The 22543-nt window shown below is 42.5% G+C and overlaps 1 protein-coding gene across 15 annotated transcripts in view; it reads right to left on the bottom strand.

Annotated features, from left to right (window-relative positions):
* zbbx (zinc finger, B-box domain containing) overlaps nucleotides 1-21577 on the bottom strand; it is a 42736-nt gene extending 21159 nt beyond the window's left edge. For 7 of the 15 annotated variants that reach the window (XM_040188606.2, XM_078079570.1, XM_078079586.1 and 4 more), the window contains exons 1-9: nucleotides 21460-21577; nucleotides 20205-20340; nucleotides 19611-19724; nucleotides 12541-12643; nucleotides 11940-11991; nucleotides 11273-11364; nucleotides 8305-8400; nucleotides 3237-3374; nucleotides 1378-1579 (exon numbers count right to left, since the gene is read on the bottom strand). In XM_040188606.2, coding sequence (XP_040044540.2) covers nucleotides 1378-1579; nucleotides 3237-3374; nucleotides 8305-8400; nucleotides 11273-11364; nucleotides 11940-11991; nucleotides 12541-12643; nucleotides 19611-19724; nucleotides 20205-20269 — 862 coding nt within the window. In that variant the 5' untranslated portion in view covers nucleotides 20270-20340; nucleotides 21460-21577. Of the gene's footprint in view, nucleotides 1-1377; nucleotides 1580-3236; nucleotides 3375-8304; nucleotides 8401-11272; nucleotides 11365-11939; nucleotides 11992-12540; nucleotides 12644-19610; nucleotides 19725-20204; nucleotides 20341-21343 lie in introns of all 15 variants that reach the window. The other 8 variants (XM_078079575.1, XM_078079630.1, XM_078079609.1 and 5 more) reach the window with 7 other exon arrangements.
* Nucleotides 21578-22543: the final 966 nt, after the last annotated feature.

Here is a 22543-nt window from a genome sequence, read left to right as displayed (position 1 = left end):
GAAGAAGCCAGACAGAGGCAGAAATAGGAACGGGAAAACATCCTTTGCCAGCATCTCAACACCTTTCTCAAAACACCTCCCCTCATGAAGTGAGAAAACACCTTGTCACCACGCCAAGAGTGCCGAAACACAAACAGACAAGAGAGAGCCCCCGGGGAATAGGAAAAAGAAGTACAAGATACAAAAGCACAGGGTACGTACACGACAGAAAAGGAAAGATAGAGGTAAGAAAGAGAAATGTATGATTGTGCTCCAGACACTCTGGCAGTCCACAGTGGCGCCTTTAAATTGGGCCTAGGTGCCATTGGCCTGACAGAAATAATTAGGGCTGGAGGGGCGAGCAGTAATTTGCAGCGCAGAGTGAAGGCAGAGAGGAGCAGAGTCTGTCCAAGCAGTAAAGCAGAGAAAATAGGAGGCCTAATGAAAAGCACAAACACCTACACACATACACACAGAACCTTGAATAATAGCACTAATAACACACACACACACACACACACACACACACACCCATAAACCTGGACAGGATGACAACGTGGCAGTGCACGCACACACACACACACACACACACACACGTAGAAACACAGTGTGTGTGGAAAAGCCATAAAAATTGCCTGACCCAGTGGACCTTGTACACACATGCACACACAGCAGGCGGTTAGTGCTGTGGTGGGGAGTAGGCCGCCCCTAACACTCTCTCATTATCTCAATATGCAACAGGCATGGATTAGCCTCCTACTGCAGCGGTAAGCACTTTCTACGGGGATCACAGCCGGGACAGGGAGACGGGGAGAAGGAAAGCTCGGGAGTCGGTGAAAATGGAAGAGATGGAGGAGAGCGGGGCGAGAGGAGGAGTCAAGAAGAGAAGGAAGTACAGGCACAGGGGGAACAAAATATTAAACCATTTGGTCAAGTTCTTCTGTACATGTACATTGAATTTTTAGGTCTGGTAACTAACTTAGGTTTTTTCTTTTGGCAGGGACACACAATGGTATAATTCATACTCTGAAGTTATGAACTAAAGCATGTTTTTAATGCAGAGCTTGGACTTTAAACTGAGTGGGGTTTGCCGCTTTCACTGAAAGGTCTAATCAATATTTTATGCTCTGCTATGCTCAACTCTCTGGCGATACATTTGACAAGAGGGGTGATTAGATACTCCGCTGTTGTCTCAGCTCAAGTTCAACATCATGGAGAAAAGGGGAAGGGTAGTTATCTATGGGAAGCATAGAAATAGAAAGAGAGTAGAACAGAGATTGCCATTCGGATCAACAGAGCAGGATGGACAAAGCCGTTTCATGTGTGCCGTTGCCACGGTTGCAACAGGTTTACTCATTCTATTTCTATAGTAAATCCAACCGCGTATATGCACTTCACCTGGTCGGATGGGTGTCCACATTGCATCCTCGCGCATGGATTCTCCTGATCCATCAGTCTTCTCTCCTCTCCAGTGCCGCAGAGCTTCCTGGAACGAACTTGCAGACTCCACCTCATTGTACTCTCCTTCAAGGAAAGACATTTTCGGCCCTTCTTCACTCATTTCCACCTTTTTCTCCTCTTCATGATCCTCAATCGACACCTGTAAAAAAACAGGAGATCCCTGGACTTAAGTTAGTCATGGATGGCCAAAATATGATTTGGCTAAGAAGCTTCTCTCCTGCATGAGCATATAATCTGTCAAGTTAATTGCTGCAATAAATCAAACACCAGTCAGCCAAATCTGCCTTACAATATAAAACAAAAAACACCCTCATTTGAATACCTGTTTATCTTACCTTTTAGAATGACTAGAATTTCATTTCTTGAAATAACTGAAAGGACATTTAATTAGATTTTGAATGCTGCAGGAGCTCGATTCCTCTGGCAACGAAAAGCAGCTCTTTAAAGTTTACAACATGCAAGCTCGGCTGTGACCTTGGCTAAACCTTTGTTGAGTCACCATTAAAAAGTGAATGAGTAAATTTTCTAGAGAAAATCCCTCTTCATCTTTGACCTTTGAAACGTAGCTTGGTTGGAATGAACATAGATTTATGTTTATTAATGTTCTGAATGCAGTCCCTACTCTTACAGCTCAATAAATTGTGGTTCTGCATATATAAGATATGTATGTATATATGGCGAGTATACAGTACCAATCAAAATTGTGGACACATTTCCCCATTAAATTCAATGAAAAGGTGTGACTGAACTTTTGACTGGTACTGTACACATTTAGTGTTTATATGCTTTTGCGTAATTTTGCCATTTTACGTTTATTTTCAGAAGCTAAACATGTTAACTTCCCTCAGACAGCTGTTGTATTTGTTTCTCTGTTTGGTGGTGTTTTGGTCCACTCTGAATATGTCAGGTGAACACCAGTTTGACAGACACGATACAGCGATCTTCTCGATATCTTCTGGTCCCTGCTGTGAGAGTAAAAGCAACCGAGCTCTGTGATGTAAAGAGTCTGAAACGTCAATCTAACTGTTTCCGCCAGACTTATACCCTTGGGGGGGGGGTTGTCCAAAGGTGCTTACAGTTCAGAAGCATGCCTGTAGATACAGCCTGTGGCTATGGCATCAATTAGGGTTGGTTTGAAGGCTTTTCAATTGACCCCCAGGGTGTAGAGGTAAAACTCACATGGTGCAAAGGCTTGTTTGACATGTTTCTGCTGAGGTGTCACGGCGAGTGAACTATAAAGGGAGAGAAATTTCCTCCATGGATCAATAACCACTTCACAAAACTGCCTTTTCCAAAAATAATTGTTGGTAAAAGGAGATTTTGTTATGGATTGTCTTAAAAGGGTTGAAAAATGAAACTGTGTTGACAAAAAACATACTTGTAATTGCAAAATATGCCTATACAGTAATAATTATTATTAACGATTCCACACTGTTCTAAATCAGCAATCAATTATAAATTTGATTTGCTTTGACTTGAGGTCCCAGTCCACATTGACTTCCTGTTGTCATAAAATAACAATGCAACAAAGCACAGGTTGCAAGTCCACAGTCATTGCAAAGAATCTTCCAGTATCAATGATGACTCATCTTGTTATTATTAACAATTATCAATAAGAAAAATGTAAGCCTCGCTACCTTCCTTCATTTTACTCATAAAGTCAATACAATAAACTACACTTTGCTTGTTGTTGAGATGCAACTTCTTTGTTAAATAATTTGCATCTCAACAACTTAGCACTTGATCATCTTGAGCACCTGTTGAAGTGTGTATTATTAAATAACATTACTACCTACCTGGCTGCGATCAGAGTGCAGTTGCATAGGTTTTGCCCCGACAGGACCGGCACAGGTAGTGGGACAGGAGGTCGGATTAGTCTGTTTCTGGAAGCAGGTGACAACATCTCTTGTGCTCACATGAGTCTGTAAGTCTGTCTGGAGAAGAACGCCATCGTACATGAGATACAATCAGCAGGGTTGTAACTCAACAAAAAGGCAGCGGCTGGAACTTTGTGCAACAGACATGATACATTTGATATTAAGTATACAAAACACAAACAAAAATGATGATAACAATGATAACTTGCTTTCATTGCATTTCATGTTATAATACTGCATGAAATAAGTAGTCAGTTTTTTATCAAAACTGTATTTTGGTATAGACATGGTAGCAATAAGATTGAGAGGGTAGACAATCAATTCATATATTTTCATTTAAGTATATTACTGCATTTACTCTAACGATGTAAAGGCAATGATTTGACACTATAGGCAGCTGCCATGAACCCCATTTGGAGGGTACAACCTGATTATCTTAAGTGCTCAGACCTACATCACGAGCACAACCTTGAAAGTCAAAATGATGAGCTCAATACTCTACAGTTAATGTAAGCAGCTTTATTTTATGCAAAGGAAACCTCAAAGAGCCTGTGCAGACAGACATCACGCTTTATGTATATTGCCTTTACTTCCCATTCTAACCAAGAAGCAATATGGATCTATTGTCCAACTATGTCCAGTAACGGGTCACAAATGCCCAAAGCCTCGAAAAAAGAAAAAACATTTACAGAATGCGATCCGATACTTTTAGACTTTCATTCTTTTAGACGGAGAGAAAATGGGAAGCACACTGAATGAGTGCTGATTGATTTTCTCCATTCCACAGCCTGAATTCATTATTCTGTTCCATTAATCACTGGGGACCAGCGGGGCTGCTGAGGTTAACCAGTCTGCAGACTTTTATCCTGTCCTTGAAGGCGTCCAACAAGGACACAGAAACAAACGTGTGAGGGAATAGTGCCGGTACTGAGACCCAGAGAGCTTGGGAAAGACGAAATTCAGACGAGGCGAGGAAGCTATATAGTATAATTTTGCTCGTTTTATGATTTTATTGCTGGCCGTGTAGCACCTTCACGGAGATTCACATTGCCAGCCGAGATCTTTCCAGTTTCTGCATCAGCCTATTGAGCACAGACAAACTTTATAGAATCACTAACACTAGAAACACAATAAAATTGGTCTTATGAGCCCGTTTTGGCCCAGGCACTTTCACCCGTGAAACTTTTAGCTTGTGGCCGCGATAGGTCTAATATGCACGCCTGCCACAGTAGAAGGAGGCTTTTCTTGCATAAGATCCTTTTGCACCCGACACCTTTCTCCCACAGGACAGGAGCACGATGATAGGTTTGTTGTCTCGTGGTGGGAGAGCTTTGTTTACGCCTGTGAGATAGTCAGCATCTGGCCTTCAACACTTCAATGTGGTAATAATGTTGTTGTGGATAGATGAATCCGTGCACGCCCAATCTGGCAGAAACAGAGACTTGTTATTGGTTTGAAATATCTCTGGTCTCTTTGGCGATGAAGGCTCGGTTTAGTTCATTCAATGATACTCTATCCGTGTGTTGAATTAGTTCATTCAGCGCCTCGTGGGAGAGAACTCGCCTATGGCCATGAAATCTTTAAGAATCAAATCTTTGTCTGCAAACAACCCCTCAGGCCCGGGGACATTACTTTTACTCATCTTAACAGCTTGTGATGGAAAATCTTTGCATTGCAAGAGGCTCCAAGTGGCGACACTGCTGAATCTGTTGCTTTCTGCTCAGTTCCTCTCTCTCTGCTGCCATATTAGTCACCAGCAAACGGTGCACACGATTGCAGGTCAATGGTCAACTCAGGCCTTAGTATGCCTCACACCAATAGATCCTTCTGCTCCTTTAACACAGCTGGAATAAACTTGAAGATTTAAGACTTGCCCCAACTGTGACTACGTTTAAAACAAGACTGAAAACTTTTATGTTCAGCTTTGCCTTCTGCTAAATTTTACCTACATTGCACTTTTAACCTCTGCCTTTAATTAAACAATTTAAATAAGATTTTAATTTATAATTTTATTTGCTGTTTTTAATTGTCTTTTAATTCCTGCATTTTATTTCACTTTATCGTATGAAATGTTATGATGTGAAGCACTTTGAGTCTGCCTTGTGTATGAAAAGCGCTATACAAATAAAATTGCCTTGCCTTGCCTTGCCTTTAAACAGTGCTGCATAGCGCCTAACCACTCCTTCGTACGCAATACAAGAGTATAACCTTCCCGCTCAAGCTCTCTTTTTTTTTTCGCGTGTGTGTACTAACCAATTTCAACACAATGATTGCTACCAGGAGACACTATCCAAATTGGACATATTACACGTCTGAGAAATTGGCCAGAAGATAAATGAAAGGTTGCTGTTACACTGACAACGACCCACACATTTGGCCATTACCTCAGACCCATGCAGTAGATGGCAGCACCGGGGATTCGCTTTAAAACACCAGTATTTGGTCGACAAAAAGTGTGTCACATTGTTGTGTCCGGTATTGTGGACACAAACCCGTCTGAGCCTTTAGATTAATTACAGACCTCAGACTGGACATACAGTGCAGCATCACACTCGCACACTTCACAATCATCAAAGGCTTCCATAATTAGACTAATGAGCAGAGAAATCCCAACTCCCTGCATCCATATCAAATGGAAGGTGTGCAAACAGAGATTGTCTTGCAGCCGGGGAATCTACCGTGATAGACCATCTCGAGAATGCTGCCAGGCAGTTGAAGCAGCTCCGTTATCTTGGCTTTTTACGGCAGAGGAAGGAAAAAACATTTTCCCAAAAGGGAAATACATCGCAGGCTTTATGCTTATCATGCGTTCATCTATAGAGTGCAAAGGTGAGAGGGAGAAATAGTGCCATAAAACATGAAGACGTTAATTAAAAACTTGAATTATATACATTGTATAATACATGCTAATGTGATTTTGAATTATTTCTGTATGATGTCGGAAGGTTTTGACACAGCACAGCACACCCGGTTAGGCCAAATCAAATACCAAGGATGCGCTGCAAACATTAATTAAACCAACATGTTTGTGCACATTTATCTGCATGCCTCTGTGTGTGTGTGTGTGTGTGTGTGTGTGTGTGTGTGTGTGTGTGTGTGTGTGTGTGTGTGTGTGTGTGAGAAGCTGGAAACATTAGCTGATGAGGCACAGACAAAAAGACCAGCACAGCATACTGAAGAAATTAATATTCTTTTTTTGTCTTTCTGACTCATTCAATGTCCCTCTCTCCCTCCTTCCCTCAGTCTCCAGAGCAATCGAAACAGGATTAACAGAGGAGGGAGGGCGAGAGAGAGAGAGGGAGGGAGAGCCTGTGTCAGCTGCATGTGTGTAGAGTAATCTCCTGTTTTAGTGTCCAATGTGCGATTTAATAAGAGAATGCATGTGTATGCGTTTGAAACGGGAGTGAGCGTCCATCCGAGCATCACTGGGTCCGTGAAGTTAGGAGAGACACGATGCAGAGGTCTAGTGAGCGTTGTTTTTGCAGAGTTGCTTCAATGCGTGTGTTTTTTTTCCTTATCACTTCCTTCACCCACGGTTTCCTTTAACATACTTTGACCCGAGCAGCAGTCAGTCATGGAAATAAGAAGCAAACAAAGACATGTGTACGTAAGCAGAGCTACACTGCATAAAGGCTGGTTAATAGTGTGCTACTCTGTATGCAAAAGCTACTTTGCAGTACATTATGGATTGTACACAAATATAAAAGAAGATGTGACGCCATATGGATGCGCATCACATCTCATCACAAAGCCCACTCAGACAACAGTCAATCTCTTGTGAGTACCTCGAGATGAAAACCAGAGGACCCAAGAAAACAATCGCATGAGAAGAAGCGAGCAAAATTACAAGCACCCTTGGGAAGAAGTAGTACGGCAAACAGAAAACAAGATGTTCACAGGCCAAGAGTACATGAAGTAACTAAAGTAAAACACATATCACGTACATAGAAACAGCCTCCGTTCATTATAAGAACAAAGTACAACAATTCAGACTTCAAAGATACATATCAGTAGCGCAGGTGATAAGCAGAGACCTTTTAAAAAGGTTATCTAGTCATGTGCATGAGCTCAGCCAATGAGTCCGCTTGGTAAATGACGGAGAACATAAAGGCTTCGTCTCACAACCAATCGCATCACGGCAGTTATGTGCAGCAGTGGACCTGACAACGCGTCGGCAAGCGAGACAGGCCTCAGGAACAATGTTAACGAATGAGTCCATTTGAGGAGCAATTGTTTTAAGAAAATCCTCCATTTAAAAGGAGCAAATTAGGTCGCTTAAGGTCTTGGTTGGTTAAAGATCTCAAGCGACAGGCAATGAATTGCGCAGGAAGGAAAGAAAAAAAAGAGCGTTGCCTGCTTAACACTCAATTTCAAATTAGACATAATTAATTACATTTATCGGCACACTATGTCTATTATGAGTATTTGGTATCTTTTTTGGGGGAAATTAGTTTCCACTTAAAAAAAATGCTTTCAATACAAATTTGGTTGAATAGGATATTACCTAATTAATACAAGTTATTGTTAGTGTGTGTTTGTGTGTGTATGCATATAAGTGACCAGAATTAGCTTTTGTGATCAAGACATTTGCTAATGAGGGACATCCATTTCGTTATCAGGTACGACACAGCAAACTTGCAACACTGCAAACCAGAGACTCTGCGCGTGCAGCGCCGCCTTCAAGTTCATTGTATGTGCGTGGGTGTTTAGGTGTGTGTGTGTGTGTGTGTGTGTGTGTGTGTGTGTGTGTGTGTGTGTGGGGAATGTACATGTACGTGAGATGGGCTGCAGAAGCAAAGGAAAGGGGGAGAGCTTGAGATGAGAAGGTACTATAGTCAGGGATGCAAGAAATGCAAAAGAAGCACTAGCAGAATGGGATCAGGAGACATATTATTGAAAGTATCGGTGCAAGAGGAAGAAGGACAGCGAGAAGCAGCCCGTCATAGAGGAGAGGAGATGGACGTAATGCCTGTGGGACCACGCTTACCTGAATGGGGATCATCCTGTGGAGCTTCAGTGCTCCCTTCTGGTGGAATTTGGTGAAGCAGCCGATGCAGTAGTCCTCCGCGCATTCAGCACACGTCTACAACACAGAGAGACACAGTGACGTCTGCGTGTGTGTGTGTGTGTGTGTGTGTCAGTGTAAACATCCGTGAACAGTATGTTTATGTGAGTTATAATATAACTGATGAGCAGTATTTGTGACTTGTATTTGAAGTCGGATTATCCTCCCTTTTCTTCCGACGCCCACCTCGCCAAACTGGGTTCTGTGTTTAAGTGCGTGTGTGCGCGTGTGACATTTCCCTATATTGCGTTAGCTGTAGTGTCAGACGCATCAGATCGTAGAAGTTCACTCAACACAACACCTGCTCCTACACCTAACTAGGTGAACTGCTCTGCGTTTGAGGTACCGATGTGCGTGACTCGTGAAATGCTTCAATATCTATGTGCATGCGTGCATGAGAGAGAGAGGAATGTAGGGAGTATGTGTCGTAAGTGTGTGTGAGAAGTGTGTATGTGAGTGTGAGTGAGTGAGTGAAGGCATCTTAAGGGAGGTCATTATCATTCCATTCTATGAGATTCTGGTCTTATTAGCGGGGAAAAGACCTTGCGTCAGCCAGTTGGGGAAAAAGGTCTGAACCAGGTGGAAGGAGCACAGCGGCAAGGCCAGGAGGACGCAGTGAATGAGAAGTGAGGATATTTGCAAGGGCATAACTAGTTTGTTTCCCATTATTTAAGACACAGTGGACAATCATAGCAGAGTAATGGCCAACTCTGTACCAGCGTCCTACAAGTATGGGCTTATGTCTAAGCCCTAACATCCTTGTTCTATTCAAGCACATGATGTAGAGCCTTTTTCCACTGCTCTTTGACACCTTTACGGAGTAGCAACACTGTTCTCTTCTTTTTGTCTCATCTTCAGGCCCTTCCACTGCCAGTGTGTGTCTGTGTGTGTCCGTGGATCCAATCACATGCAAGCCTAAAGCTGCGACACTGCCCTTTAATGGCCCCCTAAAGACGGGCCTTATTTCCCCTCTCAGGCCTGAGGATAAATTACAGCCACTCCCCTGGGACTCGGAGTCCCTATCAGGCAGCGGGCAGAATCTCACCGCGCCCTACTGTGCTACACAACGAAATGAGGTCTTTTGGTTTTTTTTGCCCGGATGCCTCTGAAATACAGAGCAAGGAAAGGCAGTGCTGGATGCGTGCATGTGTAATTTTATGGTACAAGTATGTACCACCATGTGAGTCATAGTTCAAAATAAGCTCAGATGTGCTTTGGTGTGTGTACGTAGTGTGCCAAGGCATTTTTAGACAGGATGACAAAGCCAAAACGCTTTTCATTATTGACATCATTATAAAGCGATATAAAACCTGTGAGTGTGTTGATTGTGTTTGCACAGACTACTATAAACATTTCCATTAAGTCTATCACATTTGGGGGAATTGTGCCCTTCATCGGACAATTCTGCGGCCGTATCCTCAAATGCACCATCAAGCCAATGAGCAATTTACATTTGAGCAACAAAACGGTAAAGAATTGTAGGCTGCCAGTTCTATGAGTTCAGCCCCTCCCACTTTTTCAATCCATCTCTTTCTCACTGCCTCTTAGAATCATCAGGGATTCGACACTAAACTTTCGGCTTTCCAGACCAAAATAAGAGCGAAATAACTTGAGCGAGTCGCTGAGGATCTGGAACAGAGGGATGTGGGGATGACTGGTCTTCAACAGCACTCAGCTCACTTTGCCACTGTCCTTACAAACAGACATGCATAGATACACAATATGGCTTTTCATTTATCTGTCTCTCGCTCTTGATGACATATATAATTGAAGGCCAAGGCCCTCCTCCTGAGCAACAACGATGAAGAGTGAGAAACAATAAACAACGGTGGCCTCGGAGGACTTGGGTATCGATGAGTGGATCGAGCTAAACTGTTATCAGTGCAAACACACAGACAGACCAGTAGATAGGAGGACAGCAGGGTCTGCAGAGGGAAAGGCAACAACAGGCAGAGATATAGAAGGGAGAAAAATGTAGAAGGATGAGCTGGGAAAGTAGAGAAAGAAAGACATGCGATGCAGAGAAAAAAAGAGATAGATAGAGATAAGAGATGATGAAGGTGGAAGAGGAGAATAGAAATATGGAAAGAAAAGAACAGATGGAGAGTGATGGACAGGAAGGAACAAAGACAGAGATGGCGAGAGAAAGAATGAGTTGTAGCTATAGGTATAAGTCATGTAACTCTTAATCTACGGCCCGATATAAAGATCTCTGTAGATTCATTAAAGTAAAAAATATGTCTAGTTATACATGCATTTCCATAAAGTTAACAGAATTACATAGCTTCTCTAATCTGTTTAATCTCAATCAATGTGGAAATTCCACAGTACTAAGCACCTGTGCAGCTGTTACTACGCATGCCTATTGTGCATTTTATATCACATGTATCTGTTAATGTCTCATTGTTAAACATCACAATAATGTTGGTTAACTCCTAGGAATTATATTGAATCTTAACAAAGTGCTTCATAATTTACGATACCATAACATCATTTACAGGTCAAGGATGGTAAATATCTTTCACGCTAAAATACTCAATAATAATAAATGTAAATGCGCCTTTGGTTTTAACATTTAATCTAGCAAGATTAGCAACAACAATAAGGGAAACTGGCAAAAAATGAGCCAAACAAACTTTGTGTTACAAAAAAGGTGATGCCACATTCTCACCACACAAACCTCTTTTTAATGTACCACTTTATGTTTAAACAAAACGGTTTAAGATATACATCACAAAAAACTAATGAAAATGACCAAGAAAAACGTGTGTGTTAAAAAACTTGCCAGGTGAATGTCTGTAGAGCGTTTCTGAGCTTTTCATAGAGGGAATGATTCAACAATACAAGATCACAAAATGTCATCGTATGGTGTCGTCAAGTGTTTGCTTACCAGTCCTGCAGTCTTGATTTCACATTGTCCGCAGTACGTTCCCCTCAGACGGTTTTTCCTTCTGTCTCTAAGGGTTGGAGGTGGAGGAGGCGCTAGAAATATCAATAGCATAAAAATAGCAAATATTCAGTTGTTAACAATTGACAATGGGATCTCATTTCATATCTGAATAAACTGAATATATATTTATGTTACATAGAAACAGCATCAGCATCAAAATACAGTACAGTAGATAGAGAATCACTGCTAATGGCTTTCATGCAAAAATAATTAACATTTGCCTGGTTTGTACAACTAGTTGAACTCTTCAGAGGATTTTGTCACAACGCATCACTTATACAGTCCTTAAAAACGTCTGTGAGCTCATTTTTATTCATAAGCTGATTCGAGGTTGGTTGTGTGTAATAATTCGTCGCAGGCCGGCTACTGCTTACTCAGATTCATCTTTAACAGGAGATGCCAAGTATGCACCTCAGCAGAGTAACCGTGCCTGAGACCCTGAACCTCTGCCAGGTCCCAGGGCTCTGCTCTTTAGCTGTTTTTCACACGTAGTAGAAGGACTAGTGTATCAAAGGACCCGCAGTCCTTGAGAGCACCTGTGTGTGGAGTCTACCTGGGGCAGGTAGGCCACAGCGGGAAGCCAATGTTGTGGCCGTAGACTACTCACCTGTCACGAGTCCATCCTTCAGCACTCGGATGGTCAGCTTGCCTGATGACAGCTGTTGAGCAGACAGGGATTAACACAAAACTTGATGTGAAAGTCTTTTTGTAAAGTTCATGTATCTGAAATACTCTGTTTCTACTACCACATCAGTGTGTTTTTTATGTTCAAAACCTGCTACCCATGAGGGTTTTGTGTAATGTAACATTTGATGTGTTGATTCATTCTTTAATGCAATTAGTATTTGTTCTTTATTCTTTTACTCCCAAAAGTGTAAACTTGAGAGAAGTGTTTTTCTGGTAAGTGTTCTCCCCTGAGATATAAGGCGCACAATTAAATTAGAAAACAAATCAAGGGCAATCTCAAGTCGGCTATGCACAGTGCACTTTAGGAGTGATTGGACTTATTTTCACGGATGCAGGCCTGTGGTGCACTCACAGCAGATCTGGAAACAGGACATGCATATTCTACAGTGCAGGTAACTCTTGAGGTCACAACCCACAAGAAAAAGCTTTTCATAAAACAACAAATCAGGCTTGTGAACAAATGATATACGCTGGTTTGCAGTGATATTAAATATGGCAATATGTCAAATGTAATCTTGTACCTTTTGGAATCTGTTCTCCTTGTCCTTCTTTACTCCACTTGTTACAGCATTGCTGTTTAAAGAAGCACACTGCCCAGACTTCCATCTAAATCCTCTCGGAAGCCTGAACGGGCAGAACGACAAAGGGAGAGACAGTTTGACTTTGGTAATTCTCATATATATATATATATATATATATATATATATATATATATATATATATACTGTATATTGGGATACTCTCCCTTTGAATTTTAAGCGCAAAACTTGGTACTTGATACAAAAGTATCATAACTGCCAATTGCCTCCAGTTTTATTTATTGGCATAGCACATTTCAACAACAAGGCAAAGTTCAAAGTGCTTCACATCAAACCATTTAAACAGGCAAAAGAAAGATACATTTTTAAAAAGTAAGTAAAAAGCATCCACTTCATTTTTATAGTCTGGTTTAATCAAAGGCAGCAGCAATCAGAAAAGTCTTCGGTCTTAATTTGAAGCCACTGAGAGTCTCAGCAGACCTGCAGCTTTCTGGGAGTTTTTCCAGACTCGTGGAGCCAAAACCCTGAACGCTGCTTCTCCGCGTTTGGTTCTGACTCTGGGAGCAGAAAGGAGACCCGTCCCAGACGACCTGAGGGGCCTGGAAGGCTCATAAGGAAGCGGCAGATGAGAAATGTACTTTGGCCCTTGAACCATTCAGTGCTTTATAAACAGCAGACGTCCATCCTCTGTTGGACGGGAAGCCAGTGTAAAGACCTCAGAACTGTGTGAGTGATGTGATCCACTTATAATAATTCAGAAACAGTGATTACATCTGTTTATGTCCTTGATTTGATTTGTTTACGCCTCGTTTTGTTTTTGTCGAAGACGGACATTATACAGTCCCTTTGATATTCATTCTGCATTAGAAGATCTGGGTATGGCAGCATAGTCATTGGAATTCTAGATTAACATCAACATGATACACAGGCAGAGAAACCCACATCTCACAAACGCACATAAACACAAGAGCAGAGCGGGAAGAAAAAAGAAAGGTTCTTGGAGGGAATTCTCATAATAAGAATTGTGTTATAACAACACAAATTATGCTTCTGTGCAAATTCATAGACCAAACTGATTGTTTCTTTCATGTTGCAGACAATTATCTGCAAGTATCAACAAGCTCAACCACGACGAGAGAACATGAAAGGTGACGGGAATGATGTACTCGTACACACGCGGGCATAAGTGCAGATGCAAATCCCAAAACATAAATGCAAACGTACCCACACGCGCATACATGAACGCGGTCATGCAGGACGCACACGGCACTTTCAGGGAGTGAAGAAACGGAGGGAGAGATCCTCATTTAGACGAGAGTTATTCATGCTCAAGTTGTTGAATTATTTATGCTATTTATGCCATTGTGATGTCTGTCGTTGGGAGAAGTTTATTTTGGATTGAGCTGGCAGCCCGTCAGGCCACAGGAAGTCGGAATCTATTTGCGTGTGTGAGTGTGTGTCTCCCCGCATCGGTGTGTTGTGTGTGTGTGTGTGTGTGTGTGTAGGTGACGGCGAGACTTGCCAACACGCCTGGGTAATGTCGCCGGGGTGATTACCTGACGCCCACCATCAGTGTCAGCCCGCCACATCCACGGCGTCAGGTAATCACCCTGACGACATTACTGTGGCAACTGGACTGTCGCTAGGGGGAACAGTTGAGGCACACCCCTGTCGGTGCAGGATGACAGGGTGTCCCCTCGGGACAGGCAACCCAGATAAAGTGTGTGTGTGTGTGTTTGTTGGTGCATCTAGCAGAGATGTCTCATTATCTAATCCACACAAGCGTACTATGTCTCACCCACGCAAATGTGTGCAAGGAAACTCCCACTTCAAAATAACAAAGGCAAAAAGTTGTTGTTAGAAACGTAGAGCTACCGACACGTTAATGTTTCTCTGTCTCATACGTACACGCAGCGGGGTGAGAGAGAGAGAGAGGACCTGACAACACCTGCTACACAAAGTGTCACATGACGCACACACTCCTATCACACGTTGCTGCGCCGTGTTGGATCGCAGATGACAACCTGAAAGTCACAACCTGCATATTGAAAACAAACATCAAAGGCGACACCAAATGCCACCTCGTCAAAGAACATTTCTTCATCAAAGTGGAAGAGGAAGGAAGCCAGTGAGGAGCACAGCTTCACGTCGGCTTGGATGAGCTCTAAATGATGAACAGATACACCGCGACGACAGGAGGAGACCAAGGCAAACACCCCGTGTCCTACCTTGAGACACACGGCCAGCACCTTCGCCGACCCATCTCACCCAAAGGGAGAACTGTCAACATCTGCCTCCTGCACACACAAATGCAAATGTGCACACACTCCGAGGTCTACTACCAAAGAAATTAAGTTTTTCCCTGAAAAACGACTACACCAACAGCAGAGAACAAAAAGGAAAACACAGAATACGATTAAACTAAGAGAGTGAAAGAGGGAGCAAATGAGCCAGTTGGAATGAAAACACGGCAGAGACACGAGGAGGAAGAAAGGGAACCTCGACTGTACTTTTAGATAAGGCGAGAGCTTGTGTCTGAGATATGAAGGCCGTACGACAAAGCTACATTACATCTGCGATTCGGGCATCGAGACAAAGAATGATGTACTGCGGTCGCCCCCAACTCGCCGCTCTGGCTTTATTATCGCCTGTGTACTTTTACAAAACCGATCACACCGCACCTCCCCTCAAAGCAAACCAAATTGTTTCGCCTATTCTTTGGGTGCGTAGATAACACTGTGTGTGTGTGTGTGTGTGTGTGTAGCCCGACTCTAAGACGGAGACGAACGCTTTATCTAGTCCGGGAGCTCTGCGATTTAAGAGACAAGCAGAGAGGAGAAAACAGAGCGGCGCGTAACAGAGACGCACACTGCACAGCCCGAGCAGAAATCACAGCTGGAAGATCTGACGTAAAGGCTTGTCAAAGGCTCCGCCGTGTTCTGAGAGGAAAAGCGGGTCAGGGAGGAAGCTTAAAGAAAATCCAGGTAACCTTCACATCATACATCAGAACAACTGATTACCCGCCAAAGCCGGCTCTCTCTCGCCTGCCGTCTCCCATGTCAATCAGAGGAGGGACCGACGAGAAACTTTCAACTTTTTCATTAGAGTTGTTCCAATTAACTGTTTCTGGGGTTCCCACCGAAGAGACGGCCGCGTGGCTGCACAGCCGTCAGATGAAAGGTAGGAGGGAACTGCAGCTCCATTAATGTGCGGTTTGATTGAGAAAGTCTGACAGGACACGTGTATCCGTTTCATTTGAGTTCCTTACTATGTCGTTTACTCCGTGTCTGCTTCTCTTCAACGTCAGTAACTTCAAATCACCGTCTGCTCCTTGTGTCTACTATATTGTCGTGTCAACCGACAAACATCAAATGCAGAAACTAAGTGGGTTGGACAGACTACCAAAGGAATTTGGCAGTAGTTAAATATAAAGGGTAACAAAATGTATCTTCCTGCCCATCTGACTGAAGGAAGTTGCTCTGCTTCCTCTCTTCATCACCCTTTCAGCAGTAAGGCTGGAAAATGAGAAAGGGGATCCAATGTTCGAGTGCGCTCTCCTTGACAAACAGGGCTTATTAGTGACACCATTTCAAGTGAAGAAAAAAACAAATATGAAAGGCGTTAATAGTAAACAGCGGCCTTGGCGTGGAACATTTGTTTTCTGCATTGTCTACTTTGAAAAAGGAAAGGAAAGGGTTAGAGGGAAAAGAGAGAAATTGTGATCATTTGTCATGGTTTTTCCCTGACCTCTCAGCCACGTCGTACCCAGAGTATATTCTTTCATCTGTCTACTCTTTGTAGTTAAGCCAGCTGAGTCTTTCCCCTACACACACGCACACACACTCTCGCCGTATCGTTCCACATCAAGCTGGCTCACATAAAACATATATTTTTCAAGCTGGTGATTTTTCAAAGACGAGGGTTTAAGCATAATTTCTGTCGAGCTGCGCAGTCGACTGCGTCTTTACTGATTAAGGAACACAAGACAAACCGAAGCAGCAAAGTGTAGCACCCTGTAACCTGCAAAGTGTTCAAACACACACACACACACAGAGGAATACAATTGCCATTATTTATGGAACACTGCTATCAAAAATACACACAGGCAGCCACGCTCACACCTTGTCCTATCTTGGGACTGGCGGAGCGGTAAATGTTGCAGTACTTCAGTGTGACAGGAAACACTGTGTTTATGTGCTTATCGTTTGTGCAGCGCGGCCCCCTCCCCATACTGATGTATGGCTTCTTAATTAGAGCTATAGGCTTCACTTAGAAACACAGCAGTGCTCGTATATTTGTGATGATACATATATATATATATATATATATATATAATACTAGTCAAACGTTTTGACTGGTACTATATCTCAACTAATATAACAAAATGATGTGGAAAGAGTGAACCTCATCATCCTTCAGCTCTTAATTACTAAAGGTTATTATAGTGCGCACACGTGTGTGTGTGACCTGTTACTATTTGTGTTGGTTTATGCGTAATATATATACTCTGCATCTCCTTAAAGCTGTTCCTGAGTAATGTGCTCATATATTGTGATATACGCCTCTACTACGCCGTTCTCCATATCCTCACATTGGATAACACATCTCTGAGTTATTAAGAAAATAAGATGAAATGAGTTTGGAAGTGGAATGGAAGAAAAAAAAACAATCACAATAACAACCGGTGTTTGAAATTGATTCCCTGCACACTGGTGGCTGGGACGCCCCCTCAATCTTTGTTGGATAATAGTCACAGTAATGGGCTAGGTGCATGATTGTACGTGTGTATGGGGGGGGGGTGGAGAGGGGGAGAGAGAGAGCGCTACCCAGTACATTTGATATTAATTTGAATATGTGCATTAATTTTTGACAGTCTTATAAACTAAAACAAACACACACACTGGAGCAGTGTAATTTCTTGGTCGCCTGTGTTGTTTGTCTCTTTGTGCGTGTGCCTTCTTGCTGTGTGTACGCCGTCTAGTTAAGAATGCCATAAAGCCCAATTAAAATACAACTTGTTTTCTTTTATTGCAAATAAACAAAATCACAATAGATGAGCGAGAGTGTGTGTGTGTGTGTGAGATCAATCTCAGTGTGACTGCTTTTTCTAAACAACTGTGTTGCAGCAGATAGGGCCCTATGGCAACTGATACATAACATCCGCACTTTTGTAGATTTCCTCTTCATGAATTTTTTATTTTTTTTACTTAAACCCACGGCTGTCCCATTTAGATTAAAAATATATTTTTCAAAGGGGACCTGGCCAAGACAGGAAGCAACATAGAAAAACATAGTTACAGACAAAAAACACTGAATAAGACAAGTTAAAAGAGATCTATCATGTGTCATTTGACTACTCAGGAATTGAAAATAGAAATGAATAGAATGAAATGTCAGACTACAGCAGAAAAGTGTGTTTCAAACGCTTTTGATCAGTTTGCACAGCGAATGCAAGAGGCCTTTGCTTGGATGTTTTTGAGATGTTAGGACCTACAAGGCGATGCGACCGGCCACTGATCTGCAGCTTGCAGCCCAACTCCCGAGACGAGTGGCCGGACAACGTCTGCCTTCGTCCTTTGGTGATTTACCACTGGCTTTGATGTCTCCCTAGCATTTTCATTTATGATTATATGATGTAATTGACAAGCTATGAAAAAAATTGTATATTTGGGTCAAGACTTGCCATATGCAAGACATTTTATTAGCTTTATTAGAAAGGTTAGTTTAACATGAAATACATCTCCTTTGTATCTTCACATCATTCATGATCTTGATTTTTTACAAACAAGTTATTAGGACCAATTTCTGTACGGCTCCACTGACCTTTAGAAAGGTCCACAAAATGGGTAGCGGCCTACTTCATCTATGACTCTCTTTATCAACTCTCTGACTGCTCCTTCGTTACTTCCTTGACAACCTGCTCTTGACCTTTATAGGTAGAGAAGTCTTCGACCTCCCCCTCTTTCTCATTTACTCCCCTCCTCCATCCATCTCTATTACTCAGTGGCTGCGCTCCTTTTCCTACAGTTGGGACACAATCCAGCCAGAAGTGATGACTAGAGGTGAGGATTATTGTGTAATTAGATATAATGATTCCACTGATATCCTTATGGAACTAAGTACATTTTTTTGTATTTGCATATTTCCTTGTAAAGGCATCGTTTACTTTCTTTGGCCAAAACTGAACTCACAATGCACCCAAATGTGTTTGCAGAAGCTATGTGGCTGAGGTATTTGTGCATGTCGCTTTCATTGCTTGAATTGAGCGGGACAATAAGCCTGAGACATCTTTGACCGAAACTGAACTCATAATGCACCCAAATGTGTTTGCAGAAGCTATGTGGCTGAGGTATTTGTGCGTGTCGCTTTCATTGCTTGAATTGAGCGGGACAATAAGCCTGAGACATCTTCCGTGTTTAGCGTTGGCCGTTGTTTTTTGGCATATACGTGTATATGTCAGGTCTCTTAACTTCCAAATCTCATTCCTTAGTTCTCCTTGCTTTATAGACTATCATACAAGGAACAATTAGATATCCTTTTGATATCATGTGCCATCATTTGGCTTTTGTGTGATGTTGATGATGTGACTGGACTCACCATGGATAGACTCACCATGGATATCTGGCAAAGACATAACTATAAAAATATCTTTCTTCTAACAGGAAAGCATTAGAAACATAGTTCATATGAGTGACCAACTGATCTCATACTCAGCTTAGTTGTTATAAGCACCACCATCTCTCTTACAAGATTCTTATATAGAATTTGAATAAATGAAAACTGTGTAAAAAAGGAGTAAAATCCCCCTGGTACCGAGACGATGTTATAATTATAATTTGCATGCCAAATCAAATACTGTATATAACTCAGTACTCAATCGAATGTGAATCAGGCATGTAGTTCTTGAGACAACTTGCTCTAGTGTTCTACCTGCTGTGAACTACTGTCTTACTTCCATTCTCACCTTCCCACTTCAGTCTGCTCCTCCTCGTCACCTCTCCCTTCCCTTTCTCCTCCTTTTCTAATACACAAACCGTCACACTGATACTCACGCTCTCTCCTCCTTCTCTTTACTCATGCTCTCTTTCAGCTGCTGCAGTTGCTCCTCAATCTCTTTGCTCTCCTGGGCCAGAGTCCCCGTCGCCATCTGCAGTTCTTGCGGGTTCCTACGGCAACATACACTCACATCATGAGCAGTCGATCAACAACAATCAATCATCTAAATGACCTCCGTCAGATTGGACAGCCTGGTTTTCATCAATATGTTCAATTCATCCACTGCACTGGTAGATCTCTGTTGCCATGACTGATCAATGGTTTAATCAATTAGACACTGGATTAGGGTACCAGAAAAGCCAGACATCAATTCAGTCAATTAATTCTTGCTAAATGAGAAACTATGTAGGAAATCAGACTTTATTTTGCATATTTTGCAGAAAAAAAGTACAGTGCACTGAGAAAGAATTGGATTGGAATGAAGGTCAAATGGTTTATCTTGCCTAAAACTGCATTTTGTGAAACACTCATTATGTCGACAGAATTTAAACGATGGTTCGAACAGATGGAAACAGTATGGCTGCAAAAGTAACCCTAATGGGCTTTGACCAAATGCCTTAAATCACATCATTGATCTAATCTCGTCTTACCTTGCATTGAGCTTGACAGATTTGGCCTTGTTGTTAGGAAGCACCACAAAGTCATTTAAATTCATGTCTCTGCTGTTTGGGGGGGATCGGGTATTCCTGCTGCGTCTTGCGCTGTCCTTGTTACAAAGAGTCTCCTCTGCAATAAAAACCGAAAGCAACGGCATAAAACCGGCTATCACACTCGGCATGGGCTAAATCACACGCTACCATAAATGAATATTGCTGCAATGAAATGAACGAAATAGCAGGGACAGATTTGCTCAGATGTACAAGAGGCAGTTAAAATCGTGTGCATTCAAACTGTATCTGGCAGACGGGAGTACATGCTTGAAGAATAGCTGGTAACCCTGTTAGGCAGTAAAAGCCAATTAAATAAATTATCCAGTAAGGCCGACATAATAGATTGTCATGCAGTAACGGCACGGCACAAGTGACTGAGCAGAAGGCAAAGTGACAGTAAGTGGAGGCAATAAGCCACCGTAAGTTCCGCTTAAAGTGGGTAAATTCTTTCTTTTTTTTTAAAGGACCTGACATTTCACCTGCTAGTGCCTGATATAAAGCCTCTGCCCACTGGACTGTAAAGCGGTGCAGGTCTGAACCTCTATTGAACCCCCCTTGGTGCAAAGCTACACACTTCAGAAGGGGGGTTTTTACTTGTCAAAGCTTGGAAAGCACAGGTGCAATAACGACGGCTCAGTTACATTTAAGAGCCTATTGAAGCTGTACCAGGAATAATAAATATCATCCTTGATTGATATTTGAATCCCACCTGTGCTTCTGCTGCCCTGACATTAGCATCTTTGCAGCTTTGACGAAAAAAGGCCTCAACACGGGACATCGCGCGACGGAACACGGAGGACATCTTTAGTTTTTTGACGAAAATGCCTGAGAACACGTCTTGGTCTGAGCCACAGTCGCGTCGGTCGAAACGAAGCCTAGCTTCGCTAAAGTACGAAAAAAAAGTTTAAAATTGTAGTTTTGGATGTAATTACCGAACACTACGAGGATGGAAGCACGTAACGTTGGCTAAACGGGAAGCTAGCTAGTGCTCTCGGTAACCTTGTAGCGTAACGTTGACACGACGTAACGTTAGCTAAACTAACGTTAAACATACCGTTATACATGTGTATGTTACTAACCTCACGCTCACGCGCTCTCTTTGGTTTACCCGCTTGGGAGAGAACAATTCCACTTTAACGTTTTAATCCGGCATGCTTTGTTGAAATCAAATAGGAAAAAACGTGTGTTAACTTACAATAATCGACGATATCTATTTTAATATTTCGCCGGCGGAATGCTCTGGTCTCCACTCCATTCGGGGTGGGGGGGGGTCGTTTGTTGGGCTGTCGTAACCGGGGCAACCGATTGGTCTCGCGATAGTTCCGGAGCTGGTTTGTTTTACCGTCCCTTTGGTTTATATTACTTATGCAAACAGTTGAAATTCCTACCCAACTCTTTACACTGTATGTGACATACACATAAAACAAACCAAGGTTTGCTTCAGCAGTATAAAAATATATTAAAGAATGTCAATGTAAAATATACTTTCCAAACCAGTCCACAGAAAACTATAATCTATCTATAATAATCATTTTTTTAAACTACGCGTCCCGAAGATAGTATAGTATGATATAGTTAACGAATAGTTATTCCATCATTTACAATCAAATGTATTAGTGATGTCCTTGCATACACCCGTATTTCCCTAACCGACGGAACTCAAACAGATCAATATATGCATTGATGAAACTCTGCGTAACCCATTTCCACTGCTACTTTTTTTTCCGTCTATGTACCTATTCTCCCTCGTCCTCCTACGATTTAAACCACAGGACGATCGAGGCCTCTCTCTCCCTCTCTCACTTGACATTGTTGCCAAATGACATATGACCTATTGCTCCTGCCATCAGGGGAGTGTGAGTCAATGACTTATTAAGCGTGCCTGTGTGTGTGTGTGTGTGTGTGTGTGTGTGTGTGTGTGTGTGTGTGTGTGTGTGTGTGTGTGTGTGTGTGTGTGTGAGCGCGGATGGTCATTTAGGGTCCAGCTGGATTCTGTCTCTGCTGCTAAACAGTAACCCCCACCCCTGCTCGCACAGACAGCTGGGCATGCTGTAGCATACCGATGAAGACAGCGAAGGGATACGAGTGGGAGTCGAGAGATACAGAAAGAGGATAGAGGGGGGGGGGGGGGGGGGGGGGCAGAATGCATGAAAGGAGACGTACGACAGCAGAGCAGTCGCGGGATAATGACAAGCGTTCTGCAAAATGTCAGGGCTGTTTCATTCATTAGGAGGCAATGATTATGGCGCTATACTGAATGTCATCAGCTGGGTTAAACC

The sequence above is a fragment of the Gasterosteus aculeatus genome, chromosome 1 (genome assembly GCF_964276395.1).
Source record: "Gasterosteus aculeatus chromosome 1, fGasAcu3.hap1.1, whole genome shotgun sequence".
NCBI lineage: Eukaryota > Metazoa > Chordata > Actinopteri > Perciformes > Gasterosteidae > Gasterosteus > Gasterosteus aculeatus.
The sequence above is the reverse complement of the archived record's forward strand: the minus strand, read 5'-3'. Positions and strand labels throughout refer to the sequence as shown.